General features: G+C 38.4%; 1 protein-coding gene across 4 annotated transcripts in view; it reads right to left on the bottom strand.

Annotated features, from left to right (window-relative positions):
• Positions 1-23,249, bottom strand: part of WDR33 (WD repeat domain 33) — a 70,369-nt gene that overhangs the window by 27,731 nt on the left and 19,389 nt on the right. For 3 of the 4 annotated variants that reach the window (XM_027724780.2, XM_027724782.2, XM_039391120.1), the window contains exons 3-7: positions 21,538-21,606; positions 21,013-21,117; positions 20,385-20,480; positions 19,765-19,916; positions 17,935-18,032 (exon numbers count right to left, since the gene is read on the bottom strand). In XM_027724780.2, coding sequence (XP_027580581.1) covers positions 17,935-18,032; positions 19,765-19,916; positions 20,385-20,480; positions 21,013-21,117; positions 21,538-21,606 — 520 coding nt within the window. Of the gene's footprint in view, positions 1-5,464; positions 6,387-17,934; positions 18,033-19,764; positions 19,917-20,384; positions 20,481-21,012; positions 21,118-21,537; positions 21,607-23,249 lie in introns of those variants that run through there. The other variant, XM_027724784.2, reaches the window with a different exon arrangement.

Genomic DNA, 23,249 nt, shown 5'->3' with positions numbered 1-23,249 from the left:
AACTAAACAAGTGTTTTGGAGTCTGCTCATAGCCTGGACCATCAACTTAAAAAAACCCCAAACCATAATAAATGAATCTGATTAGAACACCAAATGAATTGAAGACTCACAGTGATATCTGAAAGTAACTATTGAACTACTGCTCAGTCAGAACATACACTTATATTTGATGAACTGAGAGCAAAGTGAGGCAGGAGTTAAAAACTGCTGCCTGAAGCCAAGCTTCCAGTAACTGATACAATTTTAAGATGTACTGATCCTTGAGTAGCTTCAGTGGGGTTTTCTAAACACACACCTAAGAAACTAGTTCTGCTCACTGATTATTGGAAATGTTGACTGCTGTGGTCACTTGCTGCCACCAGGGAGTCAAAAGCCCTTCCACCTGCAGATTTTTGTCAAGCCTTTGCCTGTTACACGTGTGTGAAACCGCCAACCAAAGCCAAAGTGTGACAGTTTTACTGAAACTACAGTAATTCAAAGGAGGAATGTCAAAAACACAGTGTTGATTCAGACATGTTTTTAAATTAACTTGAAGCTAATAAGGAAACTTTGGTGGTGCATCCTAAAATTCAGCCTGGCAATTTAGTGAAAGGAGGAGAAAGGAAGGAAACCAGGGGACACTGCAGAGTTTAGTAGCAGCTTGCCTCTAGCTCTGTGCTTTGACCAAAATTTCAGTCAAAGTTGTACGTGGTAGAGTCGAAGTACTTAGTTTCCAACTCAGGGAAGAGAACAAGGACTTCTAGGAAAGCCAAGAGCATCAATTGTTAATCATTTTCATTGATTACTTCCTTTTACATCCTGCTGGATGTTCATTTAAGTTCTGCTGGCAATTATGGCTGTTGCAAGAGAAAAGCATAGTCCAAACACCTAGTTTAGAGGTTAACCCAACTTTCAAAGCCCTGTGTAGCCACATGAGAGGAGCACACTCTCAGCAAGCTGCTAAAAACTAAGAAAAACATTTGTGGATCCCAGCAAAAGAAGTTACTAGAAATCTTTTGTATAACTTGATACACCCTTACTGTAAAGTGAACCCAGAAACTTTTATAAAAACACCCAGCATGAAAGGATTACCAAGATCTTTCAGTCAACTTAATTTTCTTTGACTGGAAGAATAGTTTTTAATGTGTTTTTATGGTTGAGAGGGCAGGATCCTACCTTTTTAACAGCCCATTGAGAGGAGAGTTACTATCAACTCTCTACCAAACAAGTAACTTACTTTTAAAGACAGGCATGATCATCTGGCCAGACACAGAGGAACACTTGTTCAGCCAGCTGCTCATTCTAAGCGACAGGATTTTTGCACAAAACCCTGTTTTTCTTCTTGCTAACCAAAAAAAACCATGTAATCTACTTTTGACAGTCAGTTCACCACTACGAAACGTAAGTATGAGCTCATTATCATTTCAAGCAGGAAATAATAATGAGTTAAGGTACACAAATGTTAGGAAAACTGTTTTCTTTGGTTCTAGGGCAAATAGTGCATGACTGAAAATGTTCTCTGTAGCAAGTGAAGCAGCTGGCCCAGGGGTGAGGGAGGGGGACAACAGAGAGATTATCAAACTTTATATAGACTCTAGCACAAGATTTGTGTCAGCCAATAATCCAGACAATTAGCAAGTGTAAGAGATCCAAGAAGGGATATGGAGACAGAGGCTCTTTCGTTTTGCAAGGCCACCAAGGCTGAGCAAACCAGGGAGCAGCTGAAAATAACTGCTGGCAGAAAGCAGAGCACTGAGCTACAAAGCACTGCTCCTTCTATGCAGAGGGGAAGCTAAACAGACAGCAGAATTCTCATCTCAGGCAGAAAGGGCCAATTTTCAAGAAACTGAAATATGAAAGGGCTGTAAATTATGGCGACAGAAACACACACAATGGTCAGAGTACCATGAACTAAAACAGAAAAAAACGCAGCATGTAATTATCACACAGTGACTTACAGACAAGTCTAACCTAGTGGTGATCTCTGGGATAATGAGGAGAAACACAGCAAAATTAAAAATATAACAACCTCAGAGGAAAAGTGTAATTGAATTGCAGGAGCCAAATAATGATTTGAACAGTTACAGAAACCTAAGAGAGATAAAACCTTACTTCCTCTTATTTCCTTGACTTTCCTATATCACCACCACATTCAAGGACTAAGTCCTTTTTCTTGCCACCTACTAATTTTGAAATTCAAGAAAATCTTTTCCCCTTTCAGATTTAAAAATAACACTGTAGTTCCTATTTAAGTAGAGGAACCCAAATTTTTTTTTGTTTCAGTTCTAAAAATAGGTCCCCCATTAAGCAACTGTTTTGCAGTGTGGCTGTACAAGTATCTATGAAGCTCTCTAAAATTCCATGCATCCTCATGTCTCATTTGAAACTCCACAAGCACATGAACAGATCCAAAGTAAAGCTCTTCACATGTGACTGAACGGACAGACAGGAAAAAATATGGTGTTGAAAACCTACCAGGGATTTTGTGAATTAAAACCTAACGAAGGGAGAAATATCAACGGGAAGAAATGGGATACAACGATCCAAAGAGTATTTAAGTAACTCAGATGTATCAAAACCAGAGAGAAAAAATATGAAGAACATGTAAAGACAACATACATGGTTATGAGAAGAAGGCAAAGGGGTCCATCACCACTTTAAGTGGGTTTCCAAACAGAAGTCCTGGCAACAATTTGTGGAAAATCCTCACATTCATTTACTAATGTCACACACAGAGGTGGACAAAACAAGAGGTAGTTGATTTAAAGTGCAGGGGGAAAAAATGTTACTAATGTAAAAAAAAAATAAAAATGTGTGATACAGGTTTTCTATGACACCATAATTAAGGGACTGTTCTTTCAAGACCAGAAGAGAGGATACAGAAATCAAACACACCCCACCCCATTATGGATACATGAACACTTCTTTGTGCTTCGGGAAATCACTACCAGTTAGATTGTTTCACTGCTGACTTCAAAGGAATAAAAACACTAGACAAGACAGGAACAGGGTACTGGCAGTATGTGTGGTGTTCCCCTCTGTGATGCACGTTATGACTGAATTTGTATTTGAATCTACAGACACATGCATCGAGTAGCACGTTACAATTTCCCAAAATAAGGTAAAGGAATGATGTAGAAGTTGGCAGGAAGGAATCCTAAGAACCTACTGCAACTGTAACTGCAGTGTATGTTCTCATAAAGCAAGCAGAACCTTCATGGCAAAAAAATATTGATTAGAGCAGGGAAATTACTCCTAAGAACTAAAAATATTCAATTCAATGCTACATCTACACTTGGAGCAAATAACTCCTGGTGCTATTGCACACCCTTCCATGTTAGCACCAGAAACATTTTCTAGTATTCCAAAATGAAAATTTTCCAATTAGATAAACAGAAACTTTGTTAGTCAAAAACACTACACTCTTAGGGAAAAAAAAAAGTTAGTCTGAAGTACTTTTTGAACTAACTTTACAACAGAGTTTTAAAAAAACCCTTCAAAAATTTTATACAAACTTCTAGAAATACATAAAGCCAAATTTCTAGAGAATACATTAAAAAAATCAAATGACATGGACAAAACAATCCAAGACAGAGAATGTCCATCTATCTGTAAGGCCACACAGATCAGAAAAAGAAGTTGTCTGACCATCTCTTCAGCAATGCTAAGAAAAAAGAAACTTCTCAGTTTTTCTGAAACGATGATCTTGCCTGCAGTATTTTACCTCAGTCTTCTTTGTTACAGTACTAGCACAACAGGAGTAATATTAACACTACAGATTTTAATTATTACCATTCTGGAAGCAGAAGTTGACAATACAAACAAGTGATGTATGGGACTTTTTTCCCCCCTGGATTTTGGAGCTGTTGTTATATGAAACCACCAAAAGACATCTGCTCAGCTTCAAATCTGCAGCTGGGTAAAAATGTGGGTTTAAACCACCAAAATAAAAACACCAACTAGATAACAAATTTAAGATTAAAGGTGAAAGAGAACAAGTGTTTATGGGGCAGATGTGATTCAGAAAGAAGCTCTTTCCTAAGGAATCTTTGGATTTCTCTCAGTGCTTTCTGTAGCAGCTTTTAAAATGTTCAATCTTACACACAGCAAGAGAAAGAAAATACAAAATATCTTTTGAGTCTCAGAAATGTACAGACCAGTTCCCATAACCACAATGAACTGGGTCCATACCTGAAACTCCAGTGACAGGAGACAAGCTAAAATGCTCCAGGGAAAATGGCACACTTTTGCAAAATAACTGGAGGAACAAAGTAAGTAGGTTGGGCACAAAAATAGTGAGGTGGGGAGGTCATCACCACTATAAATCTGCTCTCCACCCTGGAGTAGAGCTGATCTGTGCTCTTCCAATAAAACACCTTTTACAGTGCTGTCTGTGCTGTGTGGGGATGGCTAAGCTGAGGAATGGGAAAAATGAAGTATTTATCTTCTACAAAGTCAGGCTTTAGAAAGCTTCTGTAAAATAAAATTACTGATAAATTGCATTGGTGCTGTGGGGGAGGCAGTAAAGTCTCCTCTTCACTTGCACAGATGAATTTCCCCACATAGTCTCATAATCATAGACCAAAGAAAGATGATTTTTTTGAGAGAAGATGATACAATTTTTGTTTCAGAAAGGCTGGGTAAGAGCATGCCATTGCTACTGAAGTAACACACTGAAGAAACTGAAAAATCAGAAATATATTTGTTGGCAAAATGATGCAAGGTAACAGTTCTGCCAAATTTACATTTTGATCTTTTAATATTTCTGTTAACACAGCAACCCTGTATTGGGAAGCAAAGTGCATTTTTAACCTTAAAAAGTTAACAAAAAAAAAAAAGGAAGCTTTAACAGGTATAATCCCACATCAAGAGTTTATTTTCAGTGCAAGTAAAATACAGATATTGCTTTAGTACACAGAATACACCTTCATCAGACTGGTCTCTGGTTTTGGCATACGTACTCCCCTGTGGATTATCTGCTGCTGGAAGATGCAGTTTTACAAATGGTAGTGTGTTATGAATGTGACCAACTGCAACAAGACTACACTGGAGAGAAGGTACAGCAGGTACAGAGAAGGCTGGGAAACACCTGGCTCCAGGAACAAAAGGCTCTTCATCTCCTGAGACACTGCTCACTGGCACTCCCTCCAGCAGCAGTTCCCTAAGCTCTGGCTGTGCCTTTGGGCCAAGGCACCTCTCACAGAAACCTCTGGGCTTTAGTTCTGCAGTGAGATGCAGTTTGCATGACATCCATCCTATGGCAAAGCAGCAGCCAAACCCTTACAGGAAGTTTGTCCATCATACAGTTTTAGGAAGACTTTTTCTGCTACTGTGTGAATGAAGAGAAACTTTTTTTGGGGGGAGGGAGGGGAACATCTGGTCAGTAGAACATGTCACCTAAACCAGCAGCAGGGTTTGCTACCTTGCAGATGTCCAGTTTGTAGTAACTGGGATCCAAGAGCCAGTTGCAGACAGCCAAGACTGCAACAAACTGAAAAATTAATTAACTTTTCACTCCTAAGCTTGAGTCCTCCTTTCTGTGCAAGGATTCCCAAGAGTAGACACATCAGGAAAAGCACTGTGATACTCTTCATGTCTAGTAAATGCAACATCAATTTCTAAGATTTTTAACATGGCACTTTTAATTTAAAGTTAAATTCAATTCTAATTTAAATTCCCCACATTCAGATACCAATACTGAACTATGTTTGTTAGATACCTGTGATAATTGCTGCTGCTAAGTATTTTTCAGGAGAATTTGTCTCATGCCTACTCCTTACTTGCAAAGTAAGTTAAAGTACATAAACTTACTTGCAAAGTGAATTATTCCAGCTTGCAAAAAAAGTTAAAAACCTTATTCAAATACCAACATTCTGTTGGAACAAAAGTTATTAATTTGGTAAACAGAGATGATGCACTGGGTTAAAAACAGCTGCTGCTATTTCTAGTAAGTAACTTCTGTGGAATAGCTCCCCATTTATTAGAACCTTTTTTGAATTTCAGTCAACTGCTGTGGTTTGCTACACCTGTGGGAGTGAGGACACCAGAGAGGACAGAGTTCTGCAGGAAATAATGAAGCTTCAACCATTGTGCAAAACCCAGATTAATCGCCAGTATTTCCATCCAGACTTCCTGGGAACAGAAATCCTCGTGGTGAAATGGCAGAAACACACACGGTAAGTGCTCTTAGGGAGAAGGACCGGATAATCCTTGGAGAATTCCGTGATGCAGGGAAAAGAAAATGGCAGTGGGAGAGCAGCAGGCAGTGTGTGCAAAGCCTCTGAGACAGCAGGGTGTGTTTTTCAGCCAGGAAATAGTGGCTCCATCTCAACAAACACGGCTGGCAGGATTGCCCCTGCTATTTAAAGCCTCCACCGCTCCAGTTTTATAATGTGATCACAGGAATTCTGAAGTTTAATAAAAGCATTAAAATTCCTGATTGCATTTTTAGAAAAGCCCTGTTTAAAACTGTCAGCAAATGTAATTAACACGTACTTCAGAAATGACACATCTAACACGCTTGTGACTGAAACGTGGCTGGAATGATTCCTTTTTACTCCATTCCTTTAGAAGCAAAGGATGCTCCTGACAAGCTGGGAATAGCGTGAAACAAAGAACCTACCTTTGCCCAAAGATCTCCAGAATGTAACTGCACAGCATTCTTAATGTAATAAAAGAGCAGTCTGATTTAATTTAGTTTTTTACACTCCTAATCTTAATACCATGTGCTCACTTGTAAGCCTCTGGAGAACAGTGACTTCCAAAAGGAGAATGGTAATCAACAGAAATCCATATTCATCAACATTATCAATATTTTTAAGGACTAAATTCAGCAAAGTAGCCAAGAGAATAATGATTTTCAGAATGTATGTACTGCGAAAGAGAAAATGCTTTTAAATTCATTTTAAGTAGGTGAGGTCCTGCTAGGGAAGCAACAAAGAATTATTGTTGGTTGAGGATTTAAGGGTATAAAGCAAGATCTGTAGGGAAAAGGCATCTACATCAGCTGACCTAAAATAAGCAAGTTTCTGCATCCTTAAGAAAGGTTGGTGTGGTCTTTAAAAAAAATCCAAAACCAAACAACAAAACCCTACCCTTTTTTCTCACTACATCAGCTGCTCTAAGTAAAAACATTATTTCTGCCTATGAATTATGCATGGATAAGAAAGAACAGAAGGCAGATGTAAAGAAAAGGCAGGATTCTTCTTGACCAGGCACAGACAGCAACCAGTAACACACTGCACCATATCAAGCTGCACACTCAGTCAATCCTTAGAAAATAGGAGACGTCTTCCTAACAATTTTAAGTACCTATGCTACATACAAATATGTTTTACAGCTGTCCAGACTGTATTTCCCACGTGCAACTGTTCCTTTCTCTTGATTTGTTACAATTCAGATGGAGGAATTTTATCTACAAATTTTGAAATGTGTGGTTACTCCTTTCTAAACTCATCTGCAGAAGAAACACCTGAACAAATCTGGCCAGCACTTTTCATGTTTTAAGACAAAAAAACTTCAAATATTTATTAACTTTAAGATAACTGCAGTCTCAAAATACTATTTATGAATGTGCAGTAATAAATAATTTTAGTTTACATTAAAGTCAGTCAAGACCTGGATTAGGTGTGGGTATGAACAGTGAAATATACTCTGTAGATCAGCTTTTACTTGAAAGAAAGAGATGAAAAAAAGATTCTCCTACACTCATTTCACCTGGATGTAAAAGCTGATATTTGCTTATTGCCACATGGAAACGTGATCTAGAGAAATGCATCTTCAGGAACATTAATGCACAAGGACAAACCTAGGCTGCCCTAGTTCAGGGAGTAGAGCATTTACCTAAAGGTCTCTTTTCTTGGTATTTTTCTTGTCTTTTAAAGCAAACATTTTCAATCTAATTGTGCATGTGCTTTAGAGCTTTCACAACACTACTGGCATGATCTCTTCCAAGACCAAATAATTTTGAAACAGAAAAGAAACCAGCAAACAAATATTAAGGTGATAAAATGTGCCACTGGGGACCATTATATAGGTTTTTATATATTGATATATATAAAAATTATATATGCAAACATAACTGTTACATATACATAGTATATATAAGTATTATTTTACCTCATTTTAACTACATAATCAGCAGGAGCTCTGAAGATGCTGACAACACACTGTCACACCTTCCATCTTCTTTACAACAAGTTTTTACTGCTTGTGAGACACCAGGCAAGTTCTGAAACTTCTGATGATTATGTCTAATATATGATTAGTCACTATGGAATGAACAAACATTTATATATCTGAAAAAAAGATCCACTAAACATGAAATCTTTCCAATCCAAATACTGTGCACTTCCTCAAGCATGTTAAAAGCTGGAAGAAAAATGAACTAAAACAATAAGGAACTTTTGACAGTGTCTTGAAGGCCAGTTCCTTATGTCCAATATACCAGTGGACAGCTGAAGGTAACTAAAAATTACATCACTAGGATTTCTGGTTCCTTGGTTTCTCTTCTGGCAAAAGAGGGGAAGTCAGTATGCTAAGATCACAGGAAAAGTCAGGCTCAAAGAAACCTCAGAAGTCTCTTGTTCAACCTGCTGCTCAAAGCTATGGTGTCAGACTAGGTTACTCAGGGGTTTAGCCAGGTTTATTTTAAAAACCTCCGGGTGCAGAGACTGCACAATACCTAGAATTAAGCAAAACTCTCACTCTTCTACTGCACTAGTATGAAAAAAGGTAAAAAAAAAGACACTGAACGTGAGATCATCTCTACTGTGAAAACAGCCTTTTAAATGTATTTTCTACTGGACTAGAAAAGGAGATAAACTAAAATATTTTCTTTTTCAGAACTTTTAATTTTACTATAATATCTATTTTTATTATGGCAACATGCCTGGAACATCAAATGAGTTTGAACTCATTTGAACTTCTGGGGATACCCATTAAACTTGTACTTAAGTGGGAAATTACTTACCTAAGAATACTATCTATACACCAATCTGTGCTATATATCTCCAGATATAAAACAGTGGTGAAAAATTTCAAAGAAAAACGTTTTACTCTGTGCTCTATTTTGGGACAAGTTTCTCCCACAGAAAGTTGGGGGGTGGGGTGGAATATCAGCTCTTCCTTCAATTCAAAGATGACTCTCAGATTTTTTTAATCCTTTAGTGTAGTGATTATTTATAAAACCAGAAAGAATCTCAATCTTTGATGACAAATAGATCTCAAGGAGCATTAGGTCTCATGTTAAGCAAGAAAGAACGTTAAAGTCTTGCTGTGCAAACTCTGGGGATGGTAAATGCTTATCAGAGCTACTCCTTCCTTAACACAGGGAAAAAAATAAAGCAGAATAGGGATATCTTGGAGAAGAGAGAAAGAAGTCAGTTATAAAGGAAAGTTCAAATGTAAAGGTACTGTATAATTATTTAGACTTGATTTCCCCAGCATACACTATTAATAATAGACTGGATGCTGAGCTACATTTTCAATTCATTCTACTCTCTGTTTGAGAACTAGCTACAGTTATTACAGCAGTATTACAGTTACTAATTTATATAGTATTATGACTCTCTTTAGAGGAAGGTTTTTTTGAAGTGATGGAAGTTTAGAATGTAAGATTTTAATATAACATTTAAAATATTTTCATGCTCTATCACTCTAAAAAGGCAAAGAAGAAAACCCTACTGCACGTATGGTAGAAAAGACACATCTGTCAGCACACACCAGCAGCTGGGCTTGTTTTTTACTAAAAGGTATTTTCCTCCCCAATATTAAGCAGCTAAGGCAACATATTCCCCCAGCTTCTTTGAATGAAAGTTTTCAGTGTACTCTCTGAGACCGTGGTGAATTGGTAGAAGCACATATTGGAGTGCTGGTCTAGTTAACTTTCAATGTCTCAGCTCAGGCTCATATTTAAACAGCCAAGGTAAGTTCCCTTTAAAAGATAAACTGGTAAGCAAAAAGGTTCATACAAAATTTCTATGAATGGTCAAAACCAGACAAAGATTACCTTCTATCTTCAATAACAGTATGTGTAAAATACTTGCAGTTCTTGCCTTGTCTAAGCCAGAAAACTAATCTGCAGTGATATAAGCACTTCTCAGTGTGGCTGTACTTACATCTGGAATTGCTCTACCTACCTACATATCTCCACTGGGGCAAAATCAATGCATACACCATATGAGAAACACTGGATTTAAAAAATATTGCATTTAAAAAAAATACATAACTAACCCATTGATTAAACTGTTCAATGCAAGCCAGAACTGGGCAGCTTGTGTAATGTACCAAAATCATGGCTTGCAGAACTACAAATATCAGATGCTTCCACTGAGATAATAACTACAAGCAGTAATCCAAGCTGTCTGGGATGGAAGAAGTGTTAAACTTAGTCTGTGAAACTTTTTATACGATAAAAATATTTAGAGAAGTTGTAGACTTCTCCTGTACAGCTATACTTGTCATGCTTACAGATGTGCTGTTTGGTATGAACAGCTTTCTCCCAGTTACACTAAGAATGGTAGCATTGTTCCTGTAATAGAACAGCACTGACTCGGGCACCCACCAACCATACAGGGATTAACAAGAGAAGGTGCCACCGGATGGGGCAACCCAAGATGTTCATACAGATTGGGGAATGAGATGCTAGAGAGCAGTGCTGTGGAAAAGGACCTGGGGGTCCTGGTAGGTGACCAGTTGGCCATGAGTCAGCAGTGCCGTGGCAGCCAGGAGGGCCAACCCCATCCTGGGGGGGCATCAGGCCCAGCATTGCCAACTGGGCCAGGGAGGGGATTGTCCCACCCTGCTCTGCCCTGGGGTGGCCTCACCTTGAGTTCTGGGGGCAGTTTTGGGCACCCCAATATAAAAACAGACATTAAGCTATTAGAGAGCACCCAAAGGAGGGCTATGAGGGTGGTGAAGGGTCTGGAGGGAAAGCTGTATGAGGAGCAGCTGAGGGCACTTGTCTGTTCAGCCTGCAGGAGACGGAGGAGAGACCTCACTGTGGTCTTCAATACCCTCATGAGGGGAACCAGAGGGGCAGATACTGATCTCTTCACTCTTGTGGCCAGTAACAGGACTCGAGGGAATGGCTGGAGCTGAGTAAGGGGACGTTTAGGTTGGATATCAAGTTTTTCACCAAGAGGGTGGTTGGGCACTGAACAGGCTCCTCAGGGCAGTGGCCACAGTATCAAGGCAGACAGAGTTTAGAAGCATTTGGACAATGCTCTCAGGTACATGGTGTGACTCTTGGCATGTCCTGTGCAGGGCCAGGAGTTGGACTTGATGATCCTGATGGGTCCCTTCCAACTCAGCTTATTCTATGATTCTCTCCATGCTCATCTTCCAAAAAATACAGAGCGTGTTCCTAACTCTACTCCAACACACCGAGTCTCCAAGAATCATGACACAGAACATAACATTTAAAAGATATTATGGGTACCATTATTACACATAGACACTCTTGGCACATTCTACACAGTCCACTTGTACCCAAGTGTGTCATTCAGCCATAAACCCCCTCCTGCCTCTTCTCTGGTTGCTCCAGCAACTGAGGCTGCTCTGAGTTATCCCCACAACGCCCAGAGCATGATCTGTGAGGTTCCATCACATCTCTTTCTCATCTCCATGCTCACATTGCCACCAGCTTTTCCCAATCCTTACGCAAGCTGTTGTTTTTATTATTTTTTTTCATACTAACACAGCTTCCACACTTTCCTTCCATTCCCTATCCTTCTTATTTCCAGATACCCTTCACCCAATTTTTTCAGGATTTTTATTTATCCCTTTTATCCTGGTCTGCTATACAATCCCATTTCAGACATTCCCCAGTTTCAATTCTGACTCTGTGTCTTCCTATAAACGCAATGTGTCATGAGCAGGACCAGCTTTCTCATGAGAAAGTAATGCCAGGCAGGTATGGGAGACAGAAAAAAAAACCCCCACCATCATATTTTAGGGATGACATTTGCAAGCTCTCTCCCTATCTCCCATATGATAAAACTTGTTGCCAAGTGTCTCACTGCTCAAGTCAGAATAGCACTCAGAGCTAAATGTAAAATAACAAGAAATAACTTGAGTATGTAGACTTTAAATGATGCAAAGAAAATACCAAACACTTTGCAAAGTCTATGCTTACCTAGATGCACAAAAGCTTTTAGTACAGTAACCAGAGGATATGAAAAGAGAAAAGATTAAATAAAAATTAAAAAGTGCTCAGTTCAACCCACACACAAAAGAAAAGTGGTGTTAAGAAGCCTCCAAGGAAAGTTTTTAAGGACTGATGGATTATTTTCAGCAAGAAGTTGTGGTTTTTTGATTTTTTGTAGACTTCTACCATTTATTCCGAAATAAATTTTATTTTATTTATTTTATTTTATCTATTGTCTCTTAGGAAATGGTATGTCAAGTAAGATTCCATTAAAAATATAATTAATGAAGTGCCCAATTCCAAGTATTTATCCATGTAAGACTTTATCAGAGATGAGTTACTAACATAACTGGCAGAGGACTAACTCCAGATGATTTTTGTTGTTGAGAACCTTTGCTATGACAAATACTGGTGAGTAGATACCAAGAAATCACCATCCTTAATGCACCCAAGCCTGTCTCCTTTTCAACAACCACACTTGTGCTGAGAAAGGAAGATGGGGACCATCTCAGCATCACCATCGAAATGCCTCTGTAGTTCAGGATTTTATCATTAGTATCAATGTTACCCCCTTAAAAAAGTTCTTTTCTTCCTCCACAACTATGAGCAGGAGCTGGGGACAAAGCTCACTGCTCCAGCAGTGGCACTCACTGCAGGTGGCTCCTGACTCCTGCAGAGTACTGGGCCATATTATGGTTAATTCCACATGAAGTCACAACTGAAGGTAAGATCCTCACCATTTCTTGTACCTAACACATGAAAAGCCCAGCCATTTGGAGTGCAGCTGTACCTCAGCTGAGTTAGTGGCAACTTATCCCTCCCTCCATCACCAGCTTGGCTTTGGCAGCTAAGATTCACAAAGATCAGAGACCTGCAACACCAGCTGCAACACTAAACAAACCAACAAAGAGGAGACTGAACTGGTCCAAACCCAGCATTTCAAACAGCCCATCTTTTCAAGTTCGAAAATTCAAGGACTTTCTTTCTCTAGAGTCATATGGCTGGTGCCAGTATCAGCCAGGTCTCATCTCATCCTAATATTCATGCAGGGATGCCTCAGTAGAGCTAGAAGACCTATCAGAGATACCTGAAATCCTAACAGTACAAAGAAGCAACCCTCACACAAAGCTGAAAGTTTAAACAGTAGGTCTCCTTACAAGAAACACAGTATCAACATACGTGCATTTCTGGAATTTGCTGAGTTTTCTCTCCTTGCTGAGACAAGGACAACAAAAGAAAAATCTCAGATAAAGGGAAGAAAGATGGAAACAGCAATATCAGGATTTTTTTTTCTTTTAAATTATCCAATGTAGAGTTCAATTACATTCCAAGAAAAGGGAAGAGTTTCAGAAGCCACTTGCATCAAGGGTAAGAGCTGGTTACTAATGTATCTTTAAAAGCAAGGGACCAAACTGAAGATGTAGTTCCTTTTAACTATGGAACTCATCTATAATTTTAAGTACAGGATTTGCAATTTGACTGAGTCAAAACCCCTGAAGAAAGAGATCCTTCACTTTCAGGCAAATAATACAAAGCATACAATAGATTTAGACAGCTTAAGAGACTTCACGGTACATTATTTGCTAATAAAGATCCGGGAGTGGAGTAGAAGGAACAAATAAATTCTACAGCTATTTAAGCATGATTAGATGTGCAGACATCTGTGAGCACATGAAAAGTCTGTTTACCTCTGACTTCTGCATGTAATATATATGTGTTATTTTGTAGGTGATGGTGGTAAGAATTACATGTTGTTACAAACTGCAAATTTTAAATCCAGACAGAACATAATGAAATCTTGATTGTTTTTATGTTCAAGTTAGGATAAGAAAAATCTACTGCCAAGTCTACCACGTTGGCTGAAAGATCATTTAGTGTATTACTCTATTTTAGAGACAGAAAATAGAAAAACTTATCTACAAAGTATTTTAAAAAGCATGGGTTACCATCCTTCAGAGAGCTGCGTGGAGTTATCCTCCCCAAAAGACCTATTTAAGGCAGGCAACCTTTGAAATCATGGGAACATAGTGCTCATCTACCCTTCAGAATAAAAACATTACAGTCATCTCAACCACGCATTTCTATTGGAATTCTATTGGTGACTGTGAAAGGAAGGAGAAGGAAGGATGGTGGAACTGAGAAATCCGAAATGTATTTGTAGCCTCGTAGCCCATGGCATCATGTTGAGAGAATAATTAAGGAATCATGTGTTTATTAATGATCTACCCAAAATATTCTCAGGGACACATCAGCCCAGACCCAGAGTCACTGCCACAAGGAGAAATCAGAAATACCATTAATTTCTCAACAGAAATAAAGGAACATGAAGATTTTACTGCATACAGTTTTTCACTGGATGTTTTCAGCACTACCAAAAGCCATCAATGTGTATGTTCTTACAGAAATGTTCACACCATGTCCTGGACTTCACTGCAGCTGTTTAGACAAAAGACCTGATAGTGTTTTATTGGAAATGCCTTTCAGAGGAACAGATTACTGTAGTGAAAAAACCACGTTGCTATACTACAGCCTGTTTTCCAAGTCTTATTTTAGCAAGAACTTTTTTAACATCAGTGAAGTTTCTACCAGTGTATTTTGGGAAGTGCATCAAACTGCACTTGCTACCATCAAGATGGCATCATGCCAGGAATTAACATAGGCAAAAGCTTCAAAATCAGGAGCACAGCACTTCTACTTCAAGAGAGAAGCCAGACTGGACCTGGGCTGTGGGGAAGCAAGCAGGTAAGTAACTGACACTCAAGGCCATTTCCCCCACCTTCAAGTTCTTTTAAGATAATTCACTGTTAATTATTTAAAGATGGTTCCCTGAGGAAAACATTGTAATCCTATTTATTTCTTTAGGATATTAAAAATGAGCCTGACAACCCTGCACGTACCTCTAACAAAATGCTTAAACTCCACCTCCTGTGTGCTGGAAAGTCACAGTGGGAGAAACAGCAGTCAAAGCAACATAAATCAGTGAAAAGCTGGACAGCAAAGGGACTTGGAGATTGAAGAAAAGAGATCCAGAACTTCTGGCACTATGTATGAAGGACCAAACAGGGTGTCCTGTTTATCTTCATTTTGACAAAATAAAAGTAAGCTGGAGACAGCTAAGAAGTGTATCTCATACAGCCCATGTATTCGTGGGTTAAACCACTGAAAAAATGCATAGCCTGCTACAGACAGCTGAAAAAACTCCAGGAAAACCTTAAGAAGTCATCCTATGTAATTTACCACTGCTGTCTGTTTTTCCACTACTCTTCACAAGACTAGAATTGTTGCCTCAGACCAGTTTTAAGGGGACCATTTCATTAAATAACAGGAATAATTATAAGCTTATTCCACAGTGCAAGCAAAAGGACCTGTACTAAGTCTACAGAGTTTTGTCTTTTCTGTATCAGCATATCCCAGTAACTTTAATGCTCTTTACAGAACTGCTTTAAAAGCATTCCTCAGCATTAAAATCCTCAAATCTGTTTTTTAAAATGTTCCTTAATTTGTTGTTGAAAAATCAGTAGGAATAACAATATTACTGACGTATTATCCTGTGAGTGCTAATCTTTTTCATAAATACATCGGACTGCAAATTGGTAGTTACATTTGATTTTTATAATTCAGTGTGATAACCTGAAGAATACCTTAATACATGAAGCAAAGCTCTGGATCTAAAGGACACTTTAGAACCCCTTCAACTTCACAGTACCAATATTATCCAGAAATGCTGTATGACGTGTGAAAGTGGGAAATAAAAACCATTCCTCAGCATGGTATTTGATCTAAACAATTTCTGTACATAATGAAATCCTTTTGATGTAGTGGTTCTAGAATTGTAATTTACAGATCACTAACTCTGGATGGCAATGGCATGAGTTTTTACACAATCTGAAGGCTGTACTAAGCAAAGTATTACAGGTCACACTTCTGAATATTTAAAAGCAGAATGCAAGTGGAGAAGCCAAAAGCTGAGGATAAGTATCCTAAAGCCATAAGCTCTAAACTCCAAATAACAAAGTGAAAGCTTGTGTTTTCCACCAAGAAAACTACTTAATTGTTAACAATCCAGCTCTTTCAAATAAGTCTTCTGACCACACTTAAAAACAGTATTAGAGACCAAAGCCAAATCAAACCTGTATGTTTGCAGAAACGTCCTCCCAACTATCAGGGGTTTTGGTATTATTTTGCTTTGTTGTGGGAGATTTTTCTGCTGGTGTTGTTTGGGTTGAGGTTTGGGTTTTCTTTGCTTATTTGACAGCAGAAACAAGGAATAATCTGTCCTGTCCAATTCTGCCCAGAGATGTAAAGTTCTCAAACCATTTCCAATTTACGCAAAAGATGAAGTGTGAGTAGATAACGAGTAGAAGCAAATGTGTTACTTACAGAACTACTGTGCAAACTAAAAATAGTATATTGAGATATATAAACTGTTAGAAATAAAAGGATAATTCTATTTGAGGTCTAGTCATAGTTACAATGCTAAAATACACAAGATAAAGGAAGAAAATGTAATGCAAGTTCTCTTCTTCATAACCTAAATTAAATGGTTTACTTCTACTTTATGCAGAATGTTGAAAGAATGTAGAAGTGGAGGGACTTCTGTAACCTCGACTACTCTGCCTGGAGGCAATCCCCATTCCCTCCACAAACCTGGAGGAGGGTACAGAACGTGGTTAGTGCAGAATGATTTCTTTGTAAAGGATCGAGCAAAACAGTCCCAAATCTGTCTGGGGCCTTCCAGAGTAACAGCTGTAAATGATATCACCTAGAAATCTGCTTGCCAGGTCCTGCAAACACAATCACCATAATGTCTATGCACACATGCTGTTAAAATATCATCACTGCAAGAATGCAGGAGCCCGACATCTTTGCAGAGCAGTGGTGTTTAAAAGTAACATAAAGAGCTTAAGATTCAAAAGAAACAGGGAGAGCTCTACTTCATAAAATATGGAATGCAGGTCCAAGTTTAAGGCACAATTAAAAATAAAAATCCTTACTTTAGGAAAGCACAAGTTCACACACCTAAAACTGAAAGCCCATGTTTTTTATTGCATACCTTCTTTGCAGTTTATCTGCAAGTCTACAATCCCCTATCTCATAGCAGCTTTTTAATATATTCTCCTGTTAAATTATGCACCTCTGACATCTTCTGCAAGAAAGGAACAGCTGTCAGAAGCTACTGTTATTGCTCATTAAGATTGCAGCAAGAGAAGGAGAAAGCTCAAGGCCAGTGGAAAGGCACCAGAAGTTAGTGTACACAGATGTTGGACAGAGAACTATTTAACCAAAGCTAGAATTATTTGCCTGTGCTATGTGTGATGTGCTGAAAATGTACCTATTTTCTCTACTTAAATACTCTCCTCCTCTTAAGGAATGAGAAATAACTACCTTGCCTCTGAAGAAATCAGAATGGAAGGCACACCCATGAAAAGAATGGAATCCTCTGCATGAAGATGTGTGTTCTGAAGTAAAGGTGGTCACAAAGATTAAGCTCTAGAGAAAGATAAATGTATTCCTGATCCAGAAACAGCTGTTTCTACCAAATTAGGAGCAGCAAAATGTTCTTCTACCCATCTCCATTGTTTAGAGCTTAAGTGGACAGTAACCAGAGCAATGCCACTGTGAACTGCGGCCTATCTGATTATGATAAGGCACCTACAGCAGCAGCCAAACAGAAAACTTGTTTGGAGCACTTAAGACAAAAATTGTAGACAAGCTGATACTTCTGTATTGTGAACCCCTAGTTAAAAAAAAAAAAAAAAGTTTTCCCCCTCGTGAAATACCCCAATCAGTACTTTTGGTACACATACCTCGAAGAATTCTCTCCTCATGGCAACGTAGAAAGTCCCAGATTCTAACAGTGCCGTCGTCAGAGCATGTAGCAAATTTATTATCCGTGGGTGAGAAACTGTTACATGAAGACACACAGCAGGGGAAAGAAGTCAGCATTTAACAGATTATGCTTCTCAGACAGGGCAAAATTATACTGTTATGTGTTATACACTGAAGGAGGCATTTGAACATAGGCACTTTTAAGTGAACACAGTGCCTGCCAAACGACACTTCATCACAAGACATGAATTTAGCATAGGATTACTTATTGCATTGCAGTCCCCTGTCAAATGAGGAAAAAAAAATCCGTCATTTATTCTTAGCACCTTCCTATCTCTGACTGCCCGCGGCAGCGCCTTCTCTGCAGGATGAGAAGCAACATCAATATGATTTGGTAACTGGCGCCCTAGATTGTCATGTTTGGCAACACCATAAGGAAGTGACACTGTGTAGAAGCAGAGATAACGGTTCTTAGGGAAAAAACTCCTCTTCAGCCACAGGTGCTTTGCAGCAGAGAAGCAAAAAATAAGCGAAAGCTGGTCACGGGAAAATGCTACTTGGATTAACTGTTAAAAAAACTATATAAAACAAGCATACCACTTATTGTAAGAGCAATTTGGAAACACTCCCTCTTATTACAGCCCACCAAAACCATGAAAAGAATCCTATAGACATATAAGCAGCTTCCAGATTCAGCAGTCAACATTGCTTGATGAAAGTCACTGGAAAAGCAAGGAGTTATTTAGCCATGTGAACAGGGCCAGAACATCTCCAGCAATTGACAGGCACTCACTTCTTTTCTGGTGCAGGGAGAGACCATGAGGGAGCCCTTGTGAAATCTTAGATCTTTATGATCAAGAAAGGGCTTAAAGTAGCACAGAAATTCAGTGTATGGCCATGATAGTCAGACAGTAACTGAATCCAAAGTAAGCACTTCTCAAAACCAAACTCTGGCAGAAAATGCACCCTTATCCAAGCAAAATGGTGACAGAAAGTGGGTTTGTGGCAGTGAACCTTTATCACCAGCACCTGAACCCATAGAAACACTGCTTTAGCTTCATTTTGGATCTGCAGCTTCTCTTCAGGCTTACTTTAAAAACATTTCCATATCTTACTAAGGATTATATGCAGGTTTGCTCTAGAAACATCCTTCATTTCCATCTTACTGATAGTATCACTTTAGCTTCCATTATATAGACATTTGCACAACTGAGGCATCAACACTGAACCAAGAGAATATCCTACAGTCTTCTTACAGTTTCAAGCTTGAAGAACCCATTTAGTATTAACATTAGACTTCTGTATGTGGCAGTCTGCGTGGGTATTTAGTATTACTGGAAGTCTTGGCTTCACCAAGCCAAGCAGTTCTTCACTTTATTTAGTGTTTTATTATTTTGTGAGAACTATGCAGGTGTTTTATTTCTGAAGGCTTTATATTTTATTCAGTTAGATTATTAAAGACTGAATTCTTTATTTGGAATGAAATTGTTGTCTTACACAGTGCGTATAAAAAGGAATAACTGATACACATTGTCACCATATAAAAATGAAAAGAATACCAGTGCAAAATGCGGCAGACAAATACATCTCTAACATATTGCAGAGGCGGATTCTGGGACAATACTAATTCAGAAAGGTGCCAGCAAAACGGTGAGAATGTGGAAACAAAAGGAAATATTGTGTTTATGTGGTGCATGAAGTCTCCCAGAATCTGACAGAACCCATGCATTTCTGCACCCAGAATACACTTAGAGAACAGTCTAATCATGGCAATAGGTACTACAGAAAATGGTATATTGTGTATAAACCTGGCCTCTCTAATCGCCTCCTTATGTGCCTGGAACATCTTGACGTTGTTCATGTTGGACTGCCAGTATTTCACATATCCCCCGTGGTCTGCTGTCAGCATCCACATATCATTGTGTGACCAAGTCATAGCCCTTACAGGGCTGTCGTGAGCCTGTAAATTCAGAAACAAAACTTCTAGCAAACACATTCAAGTGCCATCTGATCCACACAAACACTGAAGTTACTAAAGTTCCTACTTAACAGCTGCAATGAGGAGATGAGAACAGTGATGATCTAATTACATTCAAGATGTTATTGTGGGGGGGAAAAATTCCTTACTCTGCATACAGTGGTCTTCTAAATAGTAACAGTATTTGCATTTTGTTCCCAACATGTTTCTTTACTCTTACAAATACTATGTTCTTGAGAACAGTTAGTATAACAGATAGAGAGGGAATAAGAAGCATTATATGAATTGCCTGTAGCCAGTCTGACATGGACTCAGAGCAGAATAAAAGACCTCTAAGACTCCCACTACCACTCAGACCATAGACCCACGATGAGTAGGATGAAGATGTGTTCCTAGAACATGCTCCAAGACCTCAAGGAACTACATAGAAATTTTTACAGATTAATTTACCTGCAATATTGTTTCAAAATTGAAAGTCAGTCCATTCCATAAAGTGAACTCTCCACTAGATGCACCAGTGACCAAACGTCTCCCCTCAGGAGTCCACTGCAAAAGAAACATTTAACTAAACTGGGCAAATATAACATTCAAATATTTCTTCACAATTCTCCAAGTAAATCATGAGCTTCTTCAGGGAATCTGTGGAAACAGAATTAACTAAATGACTTTCTAGAGGATGCAAGATAGACAAAAAAGCAGAACTGTGCCACAGGGCTTTTGGTTTTTATAACAACAGGATAAAGCCCACTGTAAAAGCCATGAAAAAATCTAGAGAAGAAACAGCTTACTGGCATCAGTATATTTACAGTACCCAATATCCAAACTAAACAATACTTGTCTCCAAAATGTGATGGGGAAAGTGGAAATGCACCTCAAACTCACAGTAAGAACTCTTGTGTACTCAGACCTTACCATTTGTTTTCCTTAAACTTTCTATAGAAAGACTGGACACAGAAGTAGTCCATGCATTCCACATGCTAGTTTTTGAAGATGCTTTAACTGCCATCTTGTTTCAGTTAAGAATCAGTCTAATTTAAACTAAGACAATACAACTAAGTAATTCCAACAGTGTACTCACCCTGACAACAAACACTGGGCATTTTACTTTATTAGTAGATGTTCTAACAAACTTTGTTGTCACAGCATTCATAGGATTGTTCAGCATTCCTATAGGAGGGACCAGCTGTAAGAGAAGAAACAAAAGATTTCAAATCAGAAACTTCAGGAAAAGCACATATTCTGAACACCCATTTCTGGAAAAGCAAGACTGTCATTTGCAGGGATATTACCAGAAATAAATCCATAGAAGTGTTTCAAAGTCTGCATGATTTATCAACTCAAACATCCAGAACCAGTATCTTCAAGAGCAGCTTTGCAACCTCAGTGCATTATAGGAGTTATGTCCAGAAATTAAAAGCCTATCCAGGTTCAAGTTCTCTTTGTGGATTCCAACAGTAAATAATGTAGAGTGAAGATACCCTTCATAACTTTAAGGTTTCTTGCAGACACAATGATAACCTCAGCCGACATGCAGAATCCTTCCCATTTTCTGGACAAGATTTATCTGAAGAACTTCATCAGTGAATAAGACAATTCTACTTACATCATTATAATATCCTGCATCGGGCTGGATTGCTCGCATATCTCGCTGGTCTCTCTGCCATACTCTATTCTGGAAAGAAGAAAACAACTCCTAGTTCATACTAGTGCACTCCACTGCTAAATAACAAAAAATAACAAACACATTGAGAGTCTGTTTGGGAAAACTCTAGAGCGCCCCGAGAATTTTAAAATAAGCTCCATTAAGACTCTGGACTCAGGAAACCTGTAGAATTTGTGTGCTGTAAGCAAAGGAGTCAGGAGTGTTTGAAGTGCTGCACATTACTGGGCCACAGATGGGTGGTACTGCCCAAGCCAACAGGTAGTCCCAGAGAGGCACCTTCAGTCCTTTCAGAGCTTTATGTTCAGGATAAGGATTAACACCGGTAGTAGCTGTGCTGATGAACTCCACATGAAATCCCACAGAGCAACACGAGCTAGAAAAGGACTTTCTGCAGCTCAAGCACAAAGACAGTGCCTTCAAATGGATGAAACTGAGATGTGGGGATAACAATGCCTTCAATTAGTTAAATATTGTGAGCTGTCAAACACAACCTCTTCAAAAATACTTCTCATGAATTAAGAATAAAATTAATTATTTCAGTTTCGTGCCCCAGACTCTACCAATTTGGATCTGTGCAGATATTGGAAACTTAAGTTACAATTCTAGGTAAAACATTCCCAGCTACTACAGTTTGCTACAATTTCTTAAGCCAAGAGCAAATTACATATTAACTATTTTTCTTGGGTTTCTTGAAAGAAACACATTAAATCGGTAGTATTAAGCCAGGATTGAAATGGAATTCTAATTTTGTGTAAGCATCCAAGACATACAGAAATCAGATTTTTTGTTTGTGATTACTTTAATAAACAGAATTTTAATAAACAGTTCCTTTTTCTGCCATACTAAAAAGGTCCTGAACTTCTGAAATTATTCTTTTAGAATAGTCCACTACTAACAGAATCTCTTTTGGGGCATTCCTAAAATAAAAGAATATGTTTAAAATGTTGGATGTTCAAACAGATTAGGTTATTAAGAAAACCTTCCAACTGTTAACACCTACAAGCTATAATCATGCACTGGCCATAGCAGATGGAATTGCTTTCATCATGTTTTTGCAACATTGCTGTTGCAGCTGCAACAATTCCAGTATTTATAGATTGCTTTCTATTTCTTCTAGGCTAATACCCACCACTTGTGGAGTAAATCTTGGACCAGAAAATTTTATTTTTTAAAGAATTAATGCCACCCCATTAGGAGACCTAAATAAGCATTTTTACAGAAACAGTTCTTCAACAAAACTTCATTTACGTTTTTCTGTATTTATCAACTGTACAGAAATGGACTTTCAGAGACCCCAGTGCAAGCTGAAGTGCCATTCAGTAAAATGATGAGAAAACATTTTTTAGTGCCTCTTTTTTAGAAGAGGAAGGGGTAATGGTTCATCTTCCACTTTGGGAAATTTCTATTTCAAAACAAAAATAAGAACAATTACATTATTTATAATGAGTTTATATGATCACTGAAAAGTCAGAATATCATCCAAGGCACTCAACTGCACTCCAACTTCTAATTCCAAGAGAGGATGCACAAGCTGGCATTTATACAAAATATAAAATTAGCTGTACGTGCAGTTTTATTACCAAAAACCAACCTCCCCTTTTTATTCATAATACACCAAATTTACAAGCTTTTGTCATTTTGGTCAAAAACGC

The sequence above is a fragment of the Pipra filicauda genome, unplaced genomic scaffold (assembly GCF_003945595.2).
Source record: "Pipra filicauda isolate LSUMZ 115617 unplaced genomic scaffold, ASM394559v2 scaffold90_size2875636_pilon, whole genome shotgun sequence".
NCBI classification, from domain to species: Eukaryota; Metazoa; Chordata; class Aves; order Passeriformes; family Pipridae; genus Pipra; species Pipra filicauda.
The sequence above is the reverse complement of the archived record's forward strand: the minus strand, read 5'-3'. Positions and strand labels throughout refer to the sequence as shown.